This window comes from Solenopsis invicta, chromosome 8 (genome assembly GCF_016802725.1).
Source record: "Solenopsis invicta isolate M01_SB chromosome 8, UNIL_Sinv_3.0, whole genome shotgun sequence".
NCBI classification, from domain to species: Eukaryota; Metazoa; Arthropoda; class Insecta; order Hymenoptera; family Formicidae; genus Solenopsis; species Solenopsis invicta.
This window is the reverse complement of record NC_052671.1, coordinates 12,501,127-12,522,428: the sequence shown is the minus strand read 5'-3', so window position 1 is coordinate 12,522,428 and position 21,302 is coordinate 12,501,127. Positions and strand designations below refer to the sequence as shown.

The window sequence follows — 21,302 nt, the reverse complement described above, 5'->3', positions numbered from 1 at the left end:
CCCTTCAGAGACATAATGATATGTATCAGGTATGAGAGAAAAGGACACAACGAACATATAGCAGAGTGTGACAAAGATGCAATCAAAACAGTTGTAGTAACCTGATATCATCAAACATTTAGTTTTTCGTAGTTGGCAGACTTGGGGACTTACAGTCTCTCGATGCGAAAAAGGGGCGTGGTTTGCGAGTTTCGCGCACACCATAGGCTTGTTTTCTATTCCTGCACTAGACTGCACTGGAACGTTCCTTCTTGCTTTCGCTAACTTTGAAACATCTATTTATTTCATTTTAAGTGTACACTTATTTAGAGAGTTCAGGAACAGAAAACAAACGGCATGTCTACTTCCACCATGCTGCAGACGGTGACATTCGATTGACCACGTCGTTAATTGGCTAATTTAATATAAAATATTTTGATTGGCTGTTCCAAAGAAAAGGTTACGTTGTAAATGGTAGTTCATTGCAACGTTGTCAAACGGAAAGCGCCCAATTTAATTTTGAGTACTTTAGGGTTTTGATTCTCCTTTGAATGTTTCTCAAGTGTCATTTTATCTTTATTGTTTATGAAATGTTAGACAAGGATAAAATGATATCTGGGAGACATCGAGAGGGAATCTAAATACACCTTTTAAATTGTTTTATTAAAGTATGAGTTTGTTTGCATTACGCACATTATTTGTATAGTCGTAAGGAAGAATTCACACCTTGATAGAAAAGCAGAAAGCAGAAGAGCAGAAAGCCAATCAGAACTCGCACTGGTAATACATTTGCAGAAAAACAAAATGTACTATTTACAGCGCAAACTCGGATTGGTTTTTGTTCTTCTGCTTTCTGCTTTTCTGTCAAGGTGTGAATTCTCTCTAATGTTCTTGTTGCGGAACGAGGGTAGACCCTTGCGCCGCCATGCCACGCCGACGCCGCTGATAAATTATTATTCGTCGATTTCGCTGCCGCCAATTTTAAAATTTTCGCTAAACGCCTTCGCCGCTGCTGCCAAAAATTAATACGACACGTAAAGAGAAAGCAAAATTTCTATATTGACTAAGGGTGCCGTCACATGGGGCGTAACTTGCGTAAGCGTAACTTGCGCCGACCAATGATATCGTTTTACTGGAACATTAGCTTCCGCCTAGTTACTTTACGCTTTTTACGTTATTATCGTTACGTCGAATCCAATTTCTGCTTAAGAAACGCTGTATACATGTAGTAATGCATGTATTGGTAACACATGTATTACTTAAATAAGCAGAACAAAATTGAAAGATAGATAATGATATCAGGGTAAATTAAGAAACAGTTTTATATCAAATTTATTATTTATAATAGCTATTCTGTAATAACATTCTGTCATATCCAACCTTCTTGCAATATGTTGATACAAAATTTTAAGTTTATAGTTGTACATTAATAGATATGTCCGTGTTGCTTGAATTTCTTGGATGTAAAATGCTTTTTTTTTCTTAAATGCCTAACATATATTTATTTTGCTTTAAATATATAAATTTTAAAAAATTACAAGTAACAGGAATGTATGCCCGCACAGGTTAGATTCGCACATAGATGATTCACACATACTAGTGTGCAGAGTATCAGTTCCACATGAGGCGTACTTTCCGAGACGCGTAAATTACAAAAACCAATCGTAAATTTATTTAGCATTTCTGTTAGAGAGTACAAGAGAAACCCTAATTAGCAATTGGTTGCATTAGATACGCATTTCTTAAAAATCCGCGAAATACGCTTCATGTGAAAGAAGACTTTTAAATGGCGTAACATATTTTAGTAAGTTACTAGAATATGCAAATTACGCTACGCAAGTTACGCTCCATGTGACGGCACCCTCAAGCTGGAACATTTTGTGGACATGTCATTTGTGAAACGGTAGCCGATTAATTTAGAACTTTTTTATAAGGTCTATCGCCTATGAAATAAGTAATAGAGCATAAGTGTAGCATAAAGGGCCTCGCACATGAAATGCATAACATAACATAAGCACAACATAAGACCGACGGACCAATGAAAATGTTATGTAACTCAATATGGCGACTTTATATTGGATGCTCATTGGTCTATTGGTCTTATGTTGTGCTTATGTTATGTTATGCATTTCATGTGCGAGGCCCTTAAGGCTGCTAGATCAATGAGAATCTTATGTAAATCATGGCAACTTTATGCTGGATGCTCATTGGTGTAGCGATTTTATGCTGTGCTTATCATTGAACTATACTCTAACTGGAATGGGCACTGCCATATAACGTCCGTAAGCGGAAAACGTGATAGAAATAGCTTGATGCGAGGGGCCACCTCTCTTTTTCTAAGCGTTTTCTGCGCATGCATCAGCATTCACCTTACATTCCTATTCAAAAGTTAAATTTCTTCTTTGTTTTCATGTTGATACATGTAACGGAATTCGTAGAAACGAGGAAGAAACTTTTACTTAAAAAGTTACTTAAATACTTAAAAAAATATAATACAATTTTGCTTTTGTTTTATTTGTGTATGTCATTCAAGTCGCTCGTTTATTTATTCTTATGTGCCGGTACTGCAAAATTTTCTAACGTGACTGTACTGACAAAGAGAGGTGGTCCTTCGAAATGGCTCTCTCTCGTCACGTTTTCCGGCGGCTAGTGTCCATTCCAATTAAAAAGCCTCGCACATGAAATGCATAACAGAGCACAAGCGTAGCGCAAGGTCTCTGGACCAATGGGAATTTTATATAAATCAATATGGCGACTTTATGCTGGATGCTCATTGGTCCATCGGTCTTATGTTGTGCTTATGTTATGTTATGCATTTCATGTGCGAGGCCCTTTAGAATAGTTCAATGGTGCTTATGCATTCGTATGTACTTGACCGAAGCAAAGTTCCGGATGAAGAAATGACTATTTTAAATCGTTTGTATTTCGTTTGAAGAGTTATGAAGTGCATTTGAAAAGGTTTGTGAATCCTTCAATTAATTGTAATTAATTTTTTATTTTTACACCGTGTATTTGGCCGAAAAAATTAACCGGAGCTAAATTAAACAAAAATCTTGTATGGATTCGTTTGTATTTCGTTTGAAGACTTTTGAAGTGTCGTCAGAAACGTTTGTGAGTTATCCAGATAATTTTAATAAAATATTTTAAAGTCATGTAATTGACCGAAATATAGATTCCAGGCGCTACCATGGTGGAAGGATAACATGGTGTGTGCAGTTCGCGCGTGTCTCTCTCTAAAAATTTGCCCTCTTCGTCTATCGGTGGGTTATAGTTAATAAGACAGCCAACTGTGAAAAGCAAAATTATTTAGCGTCAGCCTGTTGGTATGCTGAGTCATCTATCCTTGTTTCATGCACTTATTCAAGTATCTGCTTCTCTTTCTATCGGGAACAGTTATGCACGTGAAGTGTTACACTAATTTTTGACCGAAGATTCGGTTCATTCGATTAGTTTCCTCCATTTCCTTTTCATCGTAAGAACACGTGTGAAAGAAATAGGAAACGGCGTAAGAGTGTGCAAGAAATTGACAAGCCTTTAATATGTTGTAATACAGATAAAAATGTGGGACACGTACTTTTATATGTATAACAATGGGCCCATATGATTGTCAAGAGGATAAAACACACTCTTGAAATAAATTGATTTTTTAATTTCTGAAGTAATACCGTCGAAATGGTAAAAAATATAAAAAAAAGTTTTAAATAAAAGTTTTATATATTTCTACGTATTTTATAACACTTTGTTTAGATTTTTTTTAATATTATTTTTCTCGAAATTCTCCTTCTCTTCTAAATTTCTGAAAAATTTAAAATTTACTTTATATCAAAACTTATAGCATATTTAACAACAAATTCAAACATGTATGGTGAAGTTATAGTTCGAAGACACATTTTTCAGAAATAAACTAAAAATATCTATATTGCTATACACGCGCCCCATCCATATCTGCTTTATGGCGTCTATTGTTAATATATATATATATTTTTTTAATAACTACAAGACTTTTGGTATTATTATATTTTTATATGTTTTTTAGGTTTAATTTTATTGTTTTTTATTTTTTATTTATTTATTTATTTACTTATTTAATTTTTACCTATTTACTTTTTATTGCTAAAAATCTATACAATAATGAGGACGCTCAGAATTTAACTGAACAAAAATAACTGTATTTGCTTGTCTTATTATTAAGTCTTTCCAATTTAATATTTAATTTTGATATAACAACAAACTTCAATTGTAAAATATTAAAAAATATCACTTACATGCAAATCACACCTTCCTTCTGACGTATGTAAATCGAGCCATGGAAATATACATACAAGGATAGAAAGAGAAATTAACATGTGTGAAACAAAGAAGGTAGATCCAGCATACCAACAGGCTGACACTAAATAATTTTACTTTTCACAGTTGGCTGTCTTATTAACTGTAACCCTTGCCAGAGAGGAACCTGAGAGGGGACAGGCTTCGAGTTTAGATGGAACCTTATTTTGAAGCGCCTCTATGTTTCGTGAAAAATGGACATTGAACTACGTAGCCAATGTCCATTTTCCACGTCGGTAATGTCCACGTTTAGGTAGTTCTCAGCGGTGCTATGTCCATTTTTACGGTTCTCTTCTGTGCTATGTGCAGGAGTGAGAGATGCATCAGTTGGATAAAGACGGATAATGGATCTTTGTCTGTCTTCTGTTTAGACCATCGGTTAGAGAGAGAAAGTATCGCGGTAGCAAACACGGAGCGAGCGGCGATGTTATCTCTACGGATACCCTCCTCTCCACTCCCCTTTCGCCTATCTCGTTTTCCGCGCTACGTTTTGGCCGTAAAATTCAGAAAGTCCTCTTCGGACGATTTCTGGGCAGGGACGTAGAAAGGCCAGAAAGCGCCTACTCTTTAAAAATGTTTTATATTTTGTTATATTTGTTGTAATGACGTACGCGCATATGTATGATTTAAAAATGACAATATGCGCGTGTTTAATATTGTACAAAAAAATAATAATGTAATAAAAGAATTTATGGATACCTGAGAATCATATTTTTATTTTCTTTCAAGTGCGATTTTACGTGAAGATAATCGATCTAATTTCAATACAACGTTACGAGGGCGACAATTTAATTAAATATATACCTTTTTAAAAATAATTATTTATTTTTATTAAAATATTTTGTAATTATTATAATAATTTTAATTATAATAATAATTGTGGACTTGTATGCCCTTCCCCCCTCCTCTTATTGTCCCGCGACCACCGCCTCTACCCCTACCACTACCCTTTCCTGCTCTTCCTCTTCCTCGTCCTCTTCCACGTCCTCTTCCTCTCCCTCTTGTACGCATGCCCGCAATAGCGGCATATATTATATTTTGCAAATCGGCAGTCTGAAACAAAAAAAAAAGAAAGATAAAAAGATGCTTGTGCTAACTTTGTATCATTAAAAGCATCTACAGTTTTCTGTGTGGGTGAACCAAGGGGGTCGATCGTGAAACTTTTTCCCTAAGGCGGAAACGTGAAAAGTGAAAAATTTCTCCATTAACTTCAATGGTAAAGATTTTCACTTTTCACATTTCCGCCCTAAGGAAAAAGTTTCATGATCGACTCCAAAATCATGAAAAACAATAGGCTCGTTTTTCAATACTGAAACTGTGGCCGGTGTTCGTAGTCGATTTTTATATTTAAGATCGTCTTAAGCATTATCTTAAGATGTCATTAACTAATCAGAAAACTGTATTAGCATCTTAAGCTATTACTTAAGATGATCTTAAAATAAGAATAGACTATGAAAACCAGCCTGTAACCGCATATAAAAACATGTTTAGTTTTATATTTAATAAACACTTACATTTATAGTTATTAAATTCGTGGCCGATGGCACCGCTGCTGCCGTCGACATCGTCGCTGTATCGGCTGCCATCGCCGTCGCTGTCGACGTCGTCGCTGCCGCTGCAGATGACATCGTCGTCGTCACCGCCGCTGTACTCGACGTTGTTGTCGTCGTCATCGCCACCGCAGTTGACGTCATCGTCGTCATCGCTGCCTCAGACGACGTCATCGTCGTCGTCGGCATCGCAGTCGACGTCGACGTCGTCGTCGTTGTCATCGTCGTCGTCGTCGCTGCCGTCGTCGGTGTTGGCATCGTTGTCGTCGTCACCGATGTTTTTTGTACTAAAAAAATAATATTTTTACAATATAATTAACAATGTTTTACTGTAATAATATGTTTTTTATATATTTTTATAAGTATATAGATACACTTACTAGATCTGCGGTGCTCGTCCTGCGTCTTGCCTCGATCGTTGAACCACAGTCGAACATTGAATGATCGGAATAATAGAGCGCTCGCCATGCTCGCGTCGTCTTATAGTATTGTCGCTTTTTAACCACGTACGAAACGATTCGATCGGTAGATTGTGAATGCTTTTTTTGTAGAAAAACATGTATACGTTGTTGATACACATAGCCGTTGTATATTTATAATAATCATAATTTGTATACGATTTTTTATTTTATGCATATATTGAAGAGTATCCTGCATCATGAAAATTTTTCACTGAATTTTTAAATAAATTGGAATCCTTTTTATAAATACTGAAAGAGATCTCACAAGAATTTGTATAATTTTTGTAAGGAAGGTCTTGTGAGATTTTGTAGAAAAAATTTCTCATACGAACTTCAGACAAGAACATACAAGATTTTGCAACAGGGTTTATTATAAATAATAAGCATAATCTCGTACATTTGTATTATTAAGAAATAACATTATGTGTACGGTTATTAAACATTTGCCTCTTTTCCAGCATTGCTTTCTATACAATTTGTTATAAAATTATCATACAAAAATTTGGTGAATTATAATAAACTTATAAGCAACATAAGATGTGTATAGAAAATTTATTTTCAGATATGACTTCTTAAGACTCCCGAATTATAAAAAGTTGCCTATTGAAGCTGTACTTTTTGAAATATAAATTATGATACAAAGAATCTTATCGGTTCGATTCGTCTTTCTCGTAAACGTTTAAAATTAAGCGTTAGAAAAGAAAAAAAACAAAACAGCGCGACGACGTTATGTGACGACGAAGCTCGCTATTGTTCGACGCAGTCCGCGTTTCATAGTGAGACAGTGTACTCGTACTTCGATAGCGTGTTTTTAAAGTTCTTTGCTTGTGTACCAAATCGCGTTTTTGGTTGCAACTATAAGTTCTCTTATACTTTTTATTTTATTTATTTAGTAACACTTCTTGATTTATTCAATAAATCAAGTTTGTTACCTTTATTCTTTTCAGTTAACGCTCTGTCTCTAATTCATATTCTTTTCTTTTTTTGTTTCTTATATTCCTTCAATTAAAGTATTTTTTTGTGCAAATAATTCTTTAAACGAAAAAGTGTAACAATGAGTGAAAAGCGTGTGGAAACTGTATACGACAAGTGTATGTATAAAAATTGTCGTAATGGAAGACATTCAACGGGAACACGTTTATTTCGATTTCCTGCAATTACTGATGCTAGATGTCAATTATGGATACGTAACAGCGGTAAGTTCCTTATCATATTTATTATATAAATTACTAGACATTTGTTTAAAGTACAGAGTGTCTGGTAATGACCAGATCACCTTTCGAGCTGATAGAGCAAGTCAAACTGCCCAAACAAGTCGTTTACCATTTTTTTATAATTAACGAGATAATAATTACTGATAATTGCCGATTTAGCTGAGCCAAATGTAAAGGCCGCGATACAGGCTTTTGCATAGCTGCATAACCGTATGCATAAAGAAATTGATTGGTCCATTTCCTTATGCATGTGCTAACGGACCAATCAATTTCCTTATAGATACGGTTATGAAGCTATGCAAAAGCCTATGTCGAGACCTTAAGCGTGTGGCAAGATAAGACTACTTGGCTACGTGCAAGACGCGGGAAGATTTGTTTGCAAGCAGCAATAGACACATGAGCGGTATGGTGCTGAGAGTAAGAGCGAGTAAGAGAACGAAAGAGTGAGCGAGAGAATGAAAGAACGAGCGAGAAAGCGAAAGAGCGAGCAAAAAAGTAAAAGAATGAGCAAAAAACTGAGAAGAGATAATTAAGAAGTTAAAAATTGTCAATTGTTAATTTGTCAAAGTGAATTTATTAAATGACTAACTTTATACTTTTTGGTTACAACGTCTTTCCAATATTATTTATCTCAAATTTTTTCAGATTTCTTAAAAATAATATGTTTTTTATTTTGTGCGGTACATGTATTTTTATTAATTTAACTCTTTTTGCTTACTTTTAAATTCGGTAACATTTTCGCGGCACACCGATTGTACAACATTTTACAATACTAATATCTCGTTTCATAATTTTATTTCAGGAAATACTACTTTGGCAAAATGGACTGCCAACTCACTACGTCGTGCCGGTCTGTGCGAAGATCATTTTGATCCAAGTTCCTTCAAGGAAGGACCAACAAAGAAGAAAAATTTTAAGACGTTTAAAATTTTAAGACGTTTAAAAAGAGATGCTGTTCCAGTGAAATTTAACGGCTACTCACAACACGAATTAGAAACAAAAAATACAGGTACGAACCAAAATTTAACGTTACCGGCAGAAATAGATATAAATAATGACACAGAAATAGTGTCACAAGAAATTATTACTGACAACGTCGAAATAAATTTCAATAATGACACAGAAATAGTGTCCCAAACAATTAATAATGATAACGTCAAAATTAATGTTCCAAATTACCTATACATTAAAACGTACCAACGTGCAAAAGAGATGTATTTTTATTCTTCGGATGAAGAAGAAAATGTAAGTGAATGGATTAATGAGGAACCATCGGAGATAAAAGATGTGTGTAATGTGGATATACCTGTAATTGAAGAAAAAAGGGGGAAGCATGCAAGCGAGAAATCAAAATCAGAAGTAGCACAAGTGGAACTTTTAAAGCGAGAAAATCTTCGTTTGCGTAAAATTATTAAAAAGTTAAAATTTCGTGTGCGTACTCGACAAATTTCAAATAGAAAAACAACAAGTAAAAAGAGCCAAAAAAAAATTATACAAAATCTTATTGAAAATCAAAATTTACATCCTGTTGCTCAAGCAATGATAACTTTGCAACTGCACACACCTAATGCACCGTATACGCAAGAAGAGAAAAGTCTTGCGCAACAATTATTTTATTACTCTGCTTCTGCATTGCGCCGCTTACGACAGGCAGGTTGCACGTTCCCTTGTGAACGAACTATTAGAAGATGGCACGAAGAATACAATATTGTGCCAGGATTTTGCGATTTTGTTTTTTTTAAACTACAAGAGAAACTCGCAGACTTGCCTGCGGAAGAAAGAGTATGTACCTTGAAATGGGACGAGATGTCAATAAAATCATATCAAGAATATTCACCTCATTTAGATCAAGTAGAAGGACTTGTAGATCTTGGGCCTTTAGGAAGAAGAAACAAAAATGCTAAATGTGTTTTTGTCTTTTGCTTAGATAGTATTAACGCGCGTAACCCGTGGCGTCAACCATTGGCATATTTTCTTCCTGGAAAATGCATGAAAGCGGAAGAAATAATATATTTATTGAAAGAATGTTTAGACAGACTAAGCAATACAGATGCTGATGTACGAATTTTGACATGTGATCAAGGATCATCTAATCAAAGTGCTTATAATCAACTTGGTGTAAGCACAGATAATCCATTTTTTATTCATAAAGGAAAAAAATATTACGCGTCATTTGATTTTCCACATTTAGTAAAACGATTAATGAGTTTACTAAGAACACACAAATTTTTATATTGCGGTACAGAAGTTGTAGCATCTTTTAACGATTATGAAGAGACATGGCGCATTGATAATGCTGCACAAGGAGGATCAAATTTATTGTCACATATTACAGAAGCGCATCTTTACCCCAATAATTTTTAATCAATGAACGTCAAAAAACCATTCCAAGTATTGAATAATAGATTTACAGCCTCAATGAGAACAGCGGGCTATGGAAAAGAATTGCAAAGCGATACATGGGAAGCGACGGCAAATTTCACAGAATGCATGAACAATGTAATTGATGCTTGCAATTCATACAGTTATAATATGAAATTTGGAGGAAAACGATTACTTTCTGATAAAAATCCGGATATTGAAAATTTGTTAAGAGAATTTATCACATGGTGTTCAGGATGATCGACGTCACCTGATAAAATTTTGAAAATTCCATGCCTAAAAGGATTTATTGTGACCATACAAGCTCTCTTGGGAACATTATAATGATATAAAAATAGAAAATAAAACGTTTGAACTTGCGACAGGATTGTGTAACCAAGATTCTGTTGAACACTTATTTTCAAAATTCAAACAACGTGGTGGATTTAATAATAATCCAACTGCAAGAATAATCCGATGTAATGTAAGACACATTATATGCATAGGATATATCCATACAAGTGACAAAGGAAATGTGCAGTGTCCAGAAGCTGAGTGCCTTATTAATTCACCCACAAATTTAATTAAATCAATTGAGACTTCTATGACTGCAAATAATATTTCTGTACAACACGAAATTGATCCCGAGGACGAATTATTTAATGACGATGTAAATATTGTCGAAGAGTATGATAATACCAATGTTACTGGAAATAAAAGTTCATTGAGTAGTTACGATAACAATGCTATTGCATATTTTGATGGATACGTAGCACGGAAAAGCATTGCACAAACTAAATGCGATAATTGTCGTAACATTATGACGAAAACGCCAATGGATGACGCCACAGCAAACGAAAAATATATAGAGCTGCGAGAGTTTTCAAATTCTGATGAAGATGCTCCTTCAGTTACAAAGTTGATACGACCGACAACTCTTTTTGCCAAAGTGATCGAAATTCAATTACATGCAATTGATTGTAACTGGGAACGCTATTGGGCATCTACAGCAGTTTTACAAAATATTAAAAAGGAATGCATAAACGTAACGAATAATACGTATTCAGAATGGTTTCATGAAGATAATTCATGTTATAAACATCGATTGGAAGCACTGCAACTTTTAATCCGTGTAAAACTATATTCACGTACACGATACAATAATCGTGCTGAAAAAACGGACAAGGAATCTCGTAAAAAGATGCAGAAATTATTGAACAAATAAAATGACGTAAAACGCATGAAAATAAAAAACAAATAATTTTTATATATCTCAAAGTATTTCCTTCCATTTATTTTTATTCTTTGTTTCTTCATAGTTTCATCATTGTAGAAAAAATAATTGCTGCATGTATATTATGATATTGTATTTATATAATAGCTCAACAGAGTGAAATATATTTACAAATCATATTACTGTGCAGCAAGTATTATTTTCGAGTAATGTGTAAAATTAATATGCATTTTTTAATATCGTAGAAGATCACAATCACAATTGAAATAATTGCATAAATCTTAGATTAGCAGATGTTATCACAGGACAAATAAAAGATTAATGTGGTCATGCTACGACATTGTGAAATCATACATTTACTTGTTACTAATGATGTAATGCAAGACACAAAGCAAAAAAGAATGAAAGGAAATACATTAAATATGTTGGCAATAAATTATGCATACATGCATATATATATATATATATATATGTTTATATATATAATATATATATATATATGTTTATATATATAATATATATGTATATATGTATATACATATATTACGTACCGTGATTTTTAAAAATCACAGTATTTTATAATAAGATACAAAAATATTTTAATACACGTATGTGTATTAAAATATACAAAATATTTCAGAAAAAAAAATAACTGATATTATATCAGTTATTTCAAAGAAGTTTACTACGTAAACTTCTCTGTGATAACATCTGCTAGTCTCAGATTTATGCAATTATTTCAATTGTGATTGCGATCTTTGTGACATGCTTAATAACAAAAACACCAACAATAATTGTAATTTTATAGTTTTAAAGAATTTCGATTTTTATAAACATGCGTTCTACGTTGAAAATATCAAATATAGATTATATATTTTACAAACTAAGAGATGCGCTCTTTTTAACTTTTTGCATATTCTTTCTCTATAATTAAAAAGAAATACAAATTTAACTTTCAGCTGATTGTTGCTTCCCATTTTTTCCCCTTCGTGAGAATCACCTTGACGTGGTGAAGGAGCTCAGCTTTTTAAGCTGCTAAGATTCTCATTTACGTGTATGATGCAAATATAAGTTAATTCGCGCGCATGTACCTATATAAATGTTTTATTAAAAATTATACAAGTTATGAGTATTATTACAATTAAATCGTAGCCATATTGATTTCAATCTGTGCATCATACACGTTCCGAGCGCACGCGCGCGTGCTGTGTGTGTGTGTGTGTGTGTCTGTGTGTGTATGTGTGTGTGTCTGTGTTGTGTAACATAGAAATTTTTGTTAAAAGATAAATGTAAGAGAACATTAAATATTTTTTCTTGTAAGTTAATGTACACTTCACATCTAAAAAAGATCATACATGCTGTTGCGAGCACCGCAGAGCACCGTAAACCGTAAGGACGAGCACTGTGAAGAAGAACCAGTAAGTACACGTCTATGTACTTTACTTATAACAATTATATTAGTAAAATATTGTTATTTATTCTAAAAATTCTATTTTTTCAGTGGAACAGACATTGGCGACGACGACGTTGACAGCGGCGGCGACAACGACGACGACGTCAACAGCGGCGGCGACGACGACGACGACATCGACAGCGGCGGCGGCGACGTCGACAGCGGCGGCGGCGACGACGACGACGTCGACAGCGGCGGCGGCGACGACGACGACGTCGACAGCGGCGGCGGCGACGACGACGACGTCGACAGCGGCGGCGGCGACGACGACGACGTCGACAGCGGCGGCGGCGACGACGACGACGTCGACAGCGGCGGCGACGACGACCCCAACGGCGTCAGCCGAAACGGCGACGACAGGATTCGTAACATTAAGTGTAAGTATTAATTAAATATAAACGAGTTTCTAGATGCGGCTATAGTTTCGCTATTAAAAAACGAGCGTATTTTCGAAACATGATCTTGGTTTGCCACGGTTCACCTACACAGGCAAATGTGGTTTTTTTTAATGACAAAGTTGACATATAAGCATCGTTTTATCTTTCTTTGGTATTCAATAAATGCTTTTACACATTCTTTAAATTTTTTATTTCAGACTTTAGATCTAGAGAAAATAATTAGTGCGGCATTCGCTCGAGGAAGAGGGAGAGGCAGAGGAAGAGGGAGAGGACGAGGAAGAGGAAGAGGATGAGGACGAGGAAGAGGAAGAGGACGAGGACGAGGAAGAGGTAGTGGTGGTCGCGGGACAATAATAAGAGGAGGGGGGGAAGGGCATACAAGTCCACAATTATTATTATAATTAAAATTATTATAATAATTACAAAATATTTTAATAAAAATAAATAATTATTTTTAAAAAGGTATATATTTAATTAAATTGTCGCCCTCGTAACGTTGTATTGAAATTAAATCGATTATCTTCACGTAAAATCGCACTTGAAAGAAAATAAAAATATGATTCTCAGGTATCCATAAATTCTTTTATTACATTATTATTTTTTTGTACAATATTAAACACGCGCATATTGTCATTTTTAAATCATACATATGCGCGTACGTCATTACAACAAATATAACAAAATATAAAACATTTTTAAAGAGTAGGCGCTTTCTGGCCTTTCTACGTCCCTGCCCAGAAATCGTCCGAAGAGGACTTTCTGAATTTTACGGCCAAAACGTAGCGCGGAAAACGAGATAGGCGAAAGGGGAGTGGAGAGGAGGGTATCCGTAGAGATAACATCGCCGCTCGCTCCGTGTTTGCTACCGCGATACTTTCTCTCTCTAACCGATGGTCTAAACAGAAGACAGACAGAGATCCATTATCCGTCTTTATCCAACTGATGCATCTCTCACTCCTGCACATAGCACAGAAGAGAACCGTAAAAATGGACATAGCACCGCTGAGAACCACCTAAACGTGGACATTACCGACGTGGAAATAGGACATTGGCTACGTAGTTCAATGTCCATTTTTCACGAAACATAGAGGCGCTTCAAAATAAGGTTCCATCTAAACTCGAAGCCTGTCCCCTCTCAGGTTCCTCTCTGCCCTTGCAGAGCAAAAGTGGGCGTGGTTTAGCCGAACTGCACACACCATGCTATCCCTTCCACCATGGGCGCTACTGGTCCTGAAGTACCAGAAGGCGCGTTCGGTGTAATCTCTAGTATTTCGATACTCCTGGTTCTTTCTTGACAGTAAGGATAAACAATGTGCAGTAAGTCATATATTGCCAAAATATCTGGGGGGGCTATTACGGTTTCTGAAACGAGGTGAAAATTACAAAAGTGAGCAAATTCATTAGTTGTTGATCAATAAAGTGGTAATTATGAAGGAGACGGTCCTTCTCACCGATTTTGATAAAATTTTACATATTTGTTCATTTTGAAACATACATTAAGAATCTGAAAGAAAAAATCGTCGCTCTCAAGCGGGTAAAAAGTTATGAAGTATTAAATAACGACGTTTGTGAGGTTAGGAAATCTGTCACACTGACGGCATAGAGAGACCGAATATATTTTTTAATTATTGCACCTGAAAGTAAATGCTTAAAAGGGGGAGGGGCTTCGCCCCTCCTCCCGCCCCCCCCCCAAAATCTAACCCAACCCAACCCGTGTCCCAGTTTTAATTCAAAAATTGTTTTGCGTAGAAGTTGAAAACCCATGTGGCGGGGGGTTTTAAGCATTTACTTTCAGGTGCGATAATTAATTTTGCTGTGTGACAGATTTCCTAACCTCACAAACGTCGTTATTTAATACTTTATAACTTTTTATCCCCTTGAGAGCGACGATTTTTTCTTTTAGATTCTTAATGTATGTTTCAAAATGAACAAATATGTAAAATTTTATCAAAATCGGTGAGAAGGACCGTCTCCTTCATAATTACCAAAAATAGATTTAATAAGATGCATCCGATCTAATTAACCTCGTTTCATTACCATGTTCATGTGCACTTTGTAAATCATATCTTCTTATGACACTCGAAAAATTTTATACGTAGCACTCGTAGGAGTATAATATATAATAATATTGACTCTAGTTAATGCAAAATATATATTTTTAACTGCACATATTCATTAATAATAGGCTTATTCAACGCATTTTTGCACCACGCGAAAGAATTTGGCAGAAAAATGAGTCGTTTGTCCCGCAAACCGAGATATTACTGACGATTCAAGTTACAGGTTAGGAAATCTGTCATACGCGTAATCATGATCGCGTTCACGTGATGCACATCACATGGAGCATCACGTGACCGCATAGATGCTGATAATGTAGTAGCGAGCGTCACACTGTGTCGAAAATGTGAAAGGGAAAATTCCTGAGGACGACGACCAAGGAGTCATATCTTACAGAAAAATGTAGAGATTAGAATTTGCATCGCGATATCTCCGCTTGTACAGCACGGAGAGAAAAAATAAAAACACTTTTATATATGCAATTTTTCCCAAGCTATCGAATGAGACGACTTTAAACTTGATCGGTTCAGCCGTTGCTGATATCTGATAATCTCGAATCGTTATGCTTGAATTCGCTGACTCGTGTTAAAGAGGCGTCGGTCTTTCTCGCTTTTTTTTTGAATTGGCACGAGACGCGACCGCGCCTCTTGATGTCAAAATGACTGCAAAATGATCATTAAAAGTCACTTTTTGTTCAATTACGATTTACTTTGATGTCATTTTGACTCGTTGATCTGCTTGGGTACGTATGTACATCATGCAATTTTATAATTAAAATATTATTAATTATTTGTTTTAACTTACAGATTTAATTTGTGTCGAAATAATGTAAATGAAACTATTGAATTGTGTAAAAAGATCAAAGATCTATACACAACTTATTTAATAAATTGTAAAACATCACCCAACTTCGACAAAGTAACATCAACTGTATCAGATGCGCTATGGTACATTATAATCACCGTAGATAAAGATTCCATCATAACATTCATCTGTGACTTACATAATGTTCCATGTAGGTATTCAATTTGTATTATAAATATATTTCTACTTTAATAATTTCAAAATTATTTTTGATTTCTTCTTTGTAAATAATATTTATTATTTTGAGTTATACTTTAAGTATTTAATTCTTTAGTATTGTACATGCATGCGAGAGACAAAAATAAGAACTTTTATTTTTATTACATTTGGTAAAAATTCCTGTAAGATAAAATATAATTTAAATCAGTTTTTAACGAAATGCTATCTGTTCTAAATATAAGACGAATTTACGAAGTCTACTATTATTTGTTATTAACTATAAAACAACTGCAAATGTGAATACAAAATCGGTAATTATGTATAATGATTTTAACAGTTTCTATCCACATATTAATGTAATTTCTATACAACTGCATCTGCCCGTATTTACATATTATAATCCTATCTGTCTCTGTCTGCATTTTAAATGCAATTTTAATTCAACTGCATTTGTTTGCAATAACGTATTGTATTAGTTTATGTCCGTTTTCTCGACTTCTATAAAACATCTTATGGATATCTGTTAAACGAATGCGGATATCTGATGGATATCTATATCGGAATAATCTGGGCGTCCAATGGACGAAAATATAGTACGGATATAGTCATCCCTGCCGCAAATTTAGAACATTATAGAAATGTTTATAGTTCTGAATGTGTTCTTTGAAATAGGTATTGCATATACGGAATGGGGTTCTCCTTATACAACTTTTATAATTTTTAATAAGATAATACATATGTTTATTACCTTATTAAAAATTATAAAAGTCGTATAAGGAAAACTCCATTCCGTATATGCAATACCTGTTTCCAAAAACATATTCAGAACTATAGACATTTCTACAGTGTTCTAAAGTAAACTTGCGGCAAGAATTGGATGCTTAAAATTATGAAACGTGGTTTCCATTTATTGACACAAGCGTTGTTCTGTTTTTGTTCTGTTTTGCTCGTAAAATAAAGATAGATTAATATGCTTGTTACACATTTTTTTATTACGAATAATTTATGTTTTAGACAAAAAACTTGGATGGTACAGTTGGCTAAATAAGAATTTCATGAAGGATTACTTTATTTATTTCGTAAGTATTACGTAGATATAGATGTCTGTGACTAATGTATCAATACAATATATTAATTTGTTCTCTGTATCTTTTTCAGTTGTTCCTTATGTTGGAGCATTTTTAAGAATATATTGTTACTACTTCGCTCAATTCGTAATTTGGAATTTGGATAAATTTCCTATACTTGCTTGGTTAAAATTTGGGAAGAATAATGTTCAATTAAATCTTTATCCTAAACACTAAAATTTTTAATTATTGGACATAAAGGAATAATTATAATATTAATGAATTTCTAAATGTTATAATTTTAATTAAAATAACTTTGACAAACGATACATTACGTATTTGAAATAAATTTGTAAGATCTATCAACGTATTTATCTTTTATATTGTATTTTTTAATGAATAAATTTTGTATTTTTTAATAAATAAACATTTAGGTTAATAAATGCATTCGTTTATGTTTCATCTTTGGTTTTAATTTAATTATAAAAAATATCTTATCATTTTATACAAAATATTCAAATTATTATGTAAGCCTCTTCCCACAAAGAAACAAATATTTCTTAAACGTATTATTAATTCTATTAACATAAAATTTCATATTTTTGAACATTTGTTTAACATAAATAACTTATTTCTATTAATGACAAAACTTATTTTATGAGAAATGTTTTTTTAAATAAACTGTTAACATTGTTAAATAAGTTGTGTTAAAAAAGTTTCGTCTGTAAAAAAGCATAATTATTAATAGCGTCTAACCTACAATTAATAAAGTGAATTATATCTACGTAACCACATAATTTTACGTTTTGTTGCTCTCTCCATTTCTTCTTTATTTAAAAATAAAGTAATTATTTCATTTTTCTCTTCAATGAAAATAGGAAATTCAAATAGTTGATTTATTGTATCCGAGCTTGTCAACTCTACCATGGTATATCCGATAGGTAATCGATACAATAAGCGCGTTTCGAATCACGCAACAAACGCATAGACTACGTCAACGTATAAAACTCATAGGTCGGTATTCATAGTCGATTCTTATTTCAAGATCGTCTTAAATAACGTCTTAAGATGCTAATACGGCTCTCCGATTGGTTGATGGCATCTTAAGATGATACTTAAGATAATCTTAAATATAAGAATCGACTATGAATACCGGCCATAGAATGTCTTAAATCAAAGTGAGTCGAAAGAAAAACAGTCCATACATTGGAAAAAATGCCAAGAATATGATCGTTCTCAGCTGATTCCGCTTTCCGACATCTGAATACACCCTAACCTTTTCTGAACACAGCCCATTGGTCGTGTTAAGGGCCTCGATTGCCCACATCAATTGGCTAGTTAAAAATTTTTTGATTATTTATTTCAATCAAAAAATTCTGGTACCAAATGGCTATGAATAATTGTTTTGTGATCCAATAAAGCGCTCCCATCCCATTCAGCAGAATATTTATTTTACAACTATTGGAAGTTTTCTTCACTTCAATAGAATTGTTTCTCTAGATCTAAAAAACGATATAATCCAAGGAATGACACTAGGTTCTTCTTCTTCTTCTTTTTCTTCTTCTACTGGCCTATGGATATCTGTCTTCTACTGAAGATCAAAGTACCACGTCTTACAATCAATCAAACCCAAGCAGAACAACAAGTCAAAATGACATCAAAGTGATTCACAATTGTGTCAAAATGACATCAAAATGAATCGTAATTGATCGAAAAGTGACTTTTAATGATCATTTTGTAATCACTTTGACATCATTTTGACGTCGTGATGACTCCCTGTTCGGCTTGAGTAATGTAATGTACAAGTTAAACCATGAAAATGTTTTACTTTAGTATTACATTTTTATCGGTATTAATTTACTATTTACTTTTAACAAAAGTTGACGTTTGTAAAGTTTGTTTTTATGTTAATACAATTCTGTGATTGGTTTATTTTACAAGTATTCTTCAAAACAATCTTAAATATAATATAACAACAAACTATGAATATTGCTTAAAAAATAAAGATTAAAAATTATATTATAAATTAAAAAGTAACGATAAAAGTAACTATTAAATTCATTACCGTTACTAGAAAAATGTAACTATGTTACCGATACAGTTACAAAAAATATCTCAAACAGATAATAACTTATTTCGAGCAGAAAAAAAGAAATCCATAACAAATTCTTTACAAATTTACTTTGAAATGGCCAAAAACCTTTACTGAAAAAGTGCTGCGTTAATTATGGTCTTACTTATAAGTTGAAATCATGACTTTTATCATAAAAGAAAAATATATATATATATATATATATTGCTTAATAGTACAAAAGCATGATATCAGTACAAAATTACCTTTTCAAAAAGAGATAAAAAAAGGCGAGCGCGCCCGCGCACGTGTGTGCGTGCGTGTGTGCGTGCGTGTGTGCGTGCGTGCGTGTGTTCGCGCGCGCGCGCGCGCGTGTGTGTGTGTGTGTGTGTGTGTGTGTGTGTAACCCTTAAATCTTTATTTTCTTCTACAAAATCTAAGTGGTACTATCTTTGTATCCTCATTGAAAATTCTTCTTATTCTAACCTATATGGTATTCTCTTTAATTTCTATACAAAACGTAAATCTCTGTATTATCTCTGTATTATCATTGAAAAATCTTTCTATTCCAACCCAAGTGGTATTTACTTAAAAATAAATATCTTGAATTTAATCTAACTTAAATGTATTTTTTCAAAAAAAATGTATGAAATCTTTAAATTGCGCTAATTATAAAAAGAACATATTGCTCTTTAAAATAACTGCTGTATTACTTTTAACAAATAAAATGCAAATAATAATTTCTTAATTTTTTAAATAAAACCCAAGTAGTGGTATCTTTAATTTCTTTTCAAATAAAATACAACTGTTACTAATCTGTGTATTTCCAATGAAAAATTTTTCTGTTCTAACTCAAATAGATGTATTTAATTTAGAAAAGTTTTTATGGAATAACCTTTATTGTTGCGCTTATATAACTTAAAATTTATCTAGTTAAAGATAAGATAAATTACGTGTAAATGTATGTTACATCAAATATAGATAATTTAATTTTAATTTATCTAGATAAAAGATAAAAAAATATATAGTTTTATCTAGATAATTATCAGATAATATTGTTATTGAGCAAAAAATAGTATAAGATATAAAATATGATCATATTTTTATTTCAAAATAAATGATTTTAAAAACAAAAGTTTTTCAAATAATTATACTAACAAAAAATATTTTTCGTTAAATTGAACTCTCATACTTTGTTGGTTTAGTACCCCTTAATTTTATGTTAAGAGTCAAATTTGCCCTACATCTGTATGTACTACAAGATTATTTTTATTTACCAATTTTTAAAATTCTAATGATATAGTTTTATCGGCATAATCTTTTTACAGACAGCAAAGACATTTATGTTTATTTAAAACAAGAAAAAACAAATTTGTTATGTATTAATAGCAAATAAGATTTTGTATTTTCTTAAAAATTACAGCAAATGATAAAAGAAAGTCATAAATATTTGTTGGCAACTAATTATTTTTTTTTGGAACACATAAATAACAAAACTGTTGAGACATAGAATGCGCTGGACACATCGCTTTGCCACATTTATCGCAAAAATTCGCATATTTGGTTCCGCTTCTATTATATGGGCAATACCTACTCCATCTTTTTTCCAAGATTTTTGCTGGTTGCGAAGAATGGATTACAGTTAATATAGTAAATGTAGATCGTGACGATTCTTGCATTTTTAGTAGTAATGTAGTTGCATTTTCTCTGAGCGGCATATAGTTTTTCATTGTAGCACAGTGCCGCTGCTGTGCAGTATCGCTGCTTCCGTACTAGATGTAATTTTTCTAGCTTTTGATTCATACAAAATAGAGCGGTCAAAAGCAGCTCTTTCATGTAATTCTCTGTAACAAATATTCTATATTTTCACCGCTATCTGAATCATAATTTTCGGTATCAGCTGCAGCTATTTTCTTTGTCATCGGTTTGTAATTATCGTCGTTATCTTCAAAATCTTCACCTTCGCTTTCTACTTTAAGAACAGCTTCTTCTTCTATTCGTACAATACTCAGTTTGCATTTTGGCATTATTTCCACGCAAGTCACAATTTACACAGAAAAAATAAAACAAATCACCACATGTATTGTACAATGAGGTGCATTTATGA

General features: G+C 33.3%; 1 protein-coding gene and 2 long non-coding RNA genes across 5 annotated transcripts; 1 reads left to right on the top strand and 2 right to left on the bottom strand.

Moving 5' to 3' along the window:
* Window positions 1–5,166: 5,166 nt before the first annotated feature.
* Window positions 5,167–6,044, bottom strand: LOC120358471 (small nuclear ribonucleoprotein Sm D1-like). Its single transcript, XM_039452833.1, has 2 exons — window positions 5,820–6,044; window positions 5,167–5,358 (listed from the first exon to the last, which is right to left on the bottom strand). Exons 1-2 carry the CDS (start codon window positions 6,042–6,044, stop codon window positions 5,167–5,169), a joined length of 417 nt encoding a protein of 138 aa, XP_039308767.1.
* A 7,492-nt stretch (window positions 6,045–13,536) lies between these two features.
* LOC120358596 lies at window positions 13,537–15,074 on the bottom strand. Its single transcript, XR_005575483.1, has 2 exons — window positions 15,014–15,074; window positions 13,537–14,338 (listed from the first exon to the last, which is right to left on the bottom strand). It is a non-coding gene; the product is annotated as an uncharacterized LOC120358596 (long non-coding RNA).
* On the top strand, window positions 14,194–17,486 carry LOC105204307. Of its 3 annotated transcripts, none has more exons than XR_005575482.1 (4): window positions 14,194–14,293; window positions 15,841–16,049; window positions 17,072–17,136; window positions 17,216–17,486. It is a non-coding gene; the product is annotated as an uncharacterized LOC105204307 (long non-coding RNA). The 3 variants fall into 3 exon arrangements; XR_005575481.1 differs by having other exon boundaries at window positions 14,263–14,363; XR_003269283.2 differs by lacking the exon at window positions 14,194–14,293 and adding an exon at window positions 15,078–15,776.
* The last annotated feature ends 3,816 nt before the right edge of the window (window positions 17,487–21,302 follow it).

Coding starts and splice junctions, on each gene's coding strand:
- LOC120358471 (XM_039452833.1), bottom strand. CDS start 6,044: ATGCCGACGACGACGATGACGTCGTCTGAGGCAGCGATGACGACGATG. Junction 5,359..5,819: donor CGAATTTAATAACTATAAAT/GTAAGTGTTTAT, acceptor TTTTTGTTTCAG/ACTGCCGATTTGCAAAATAT.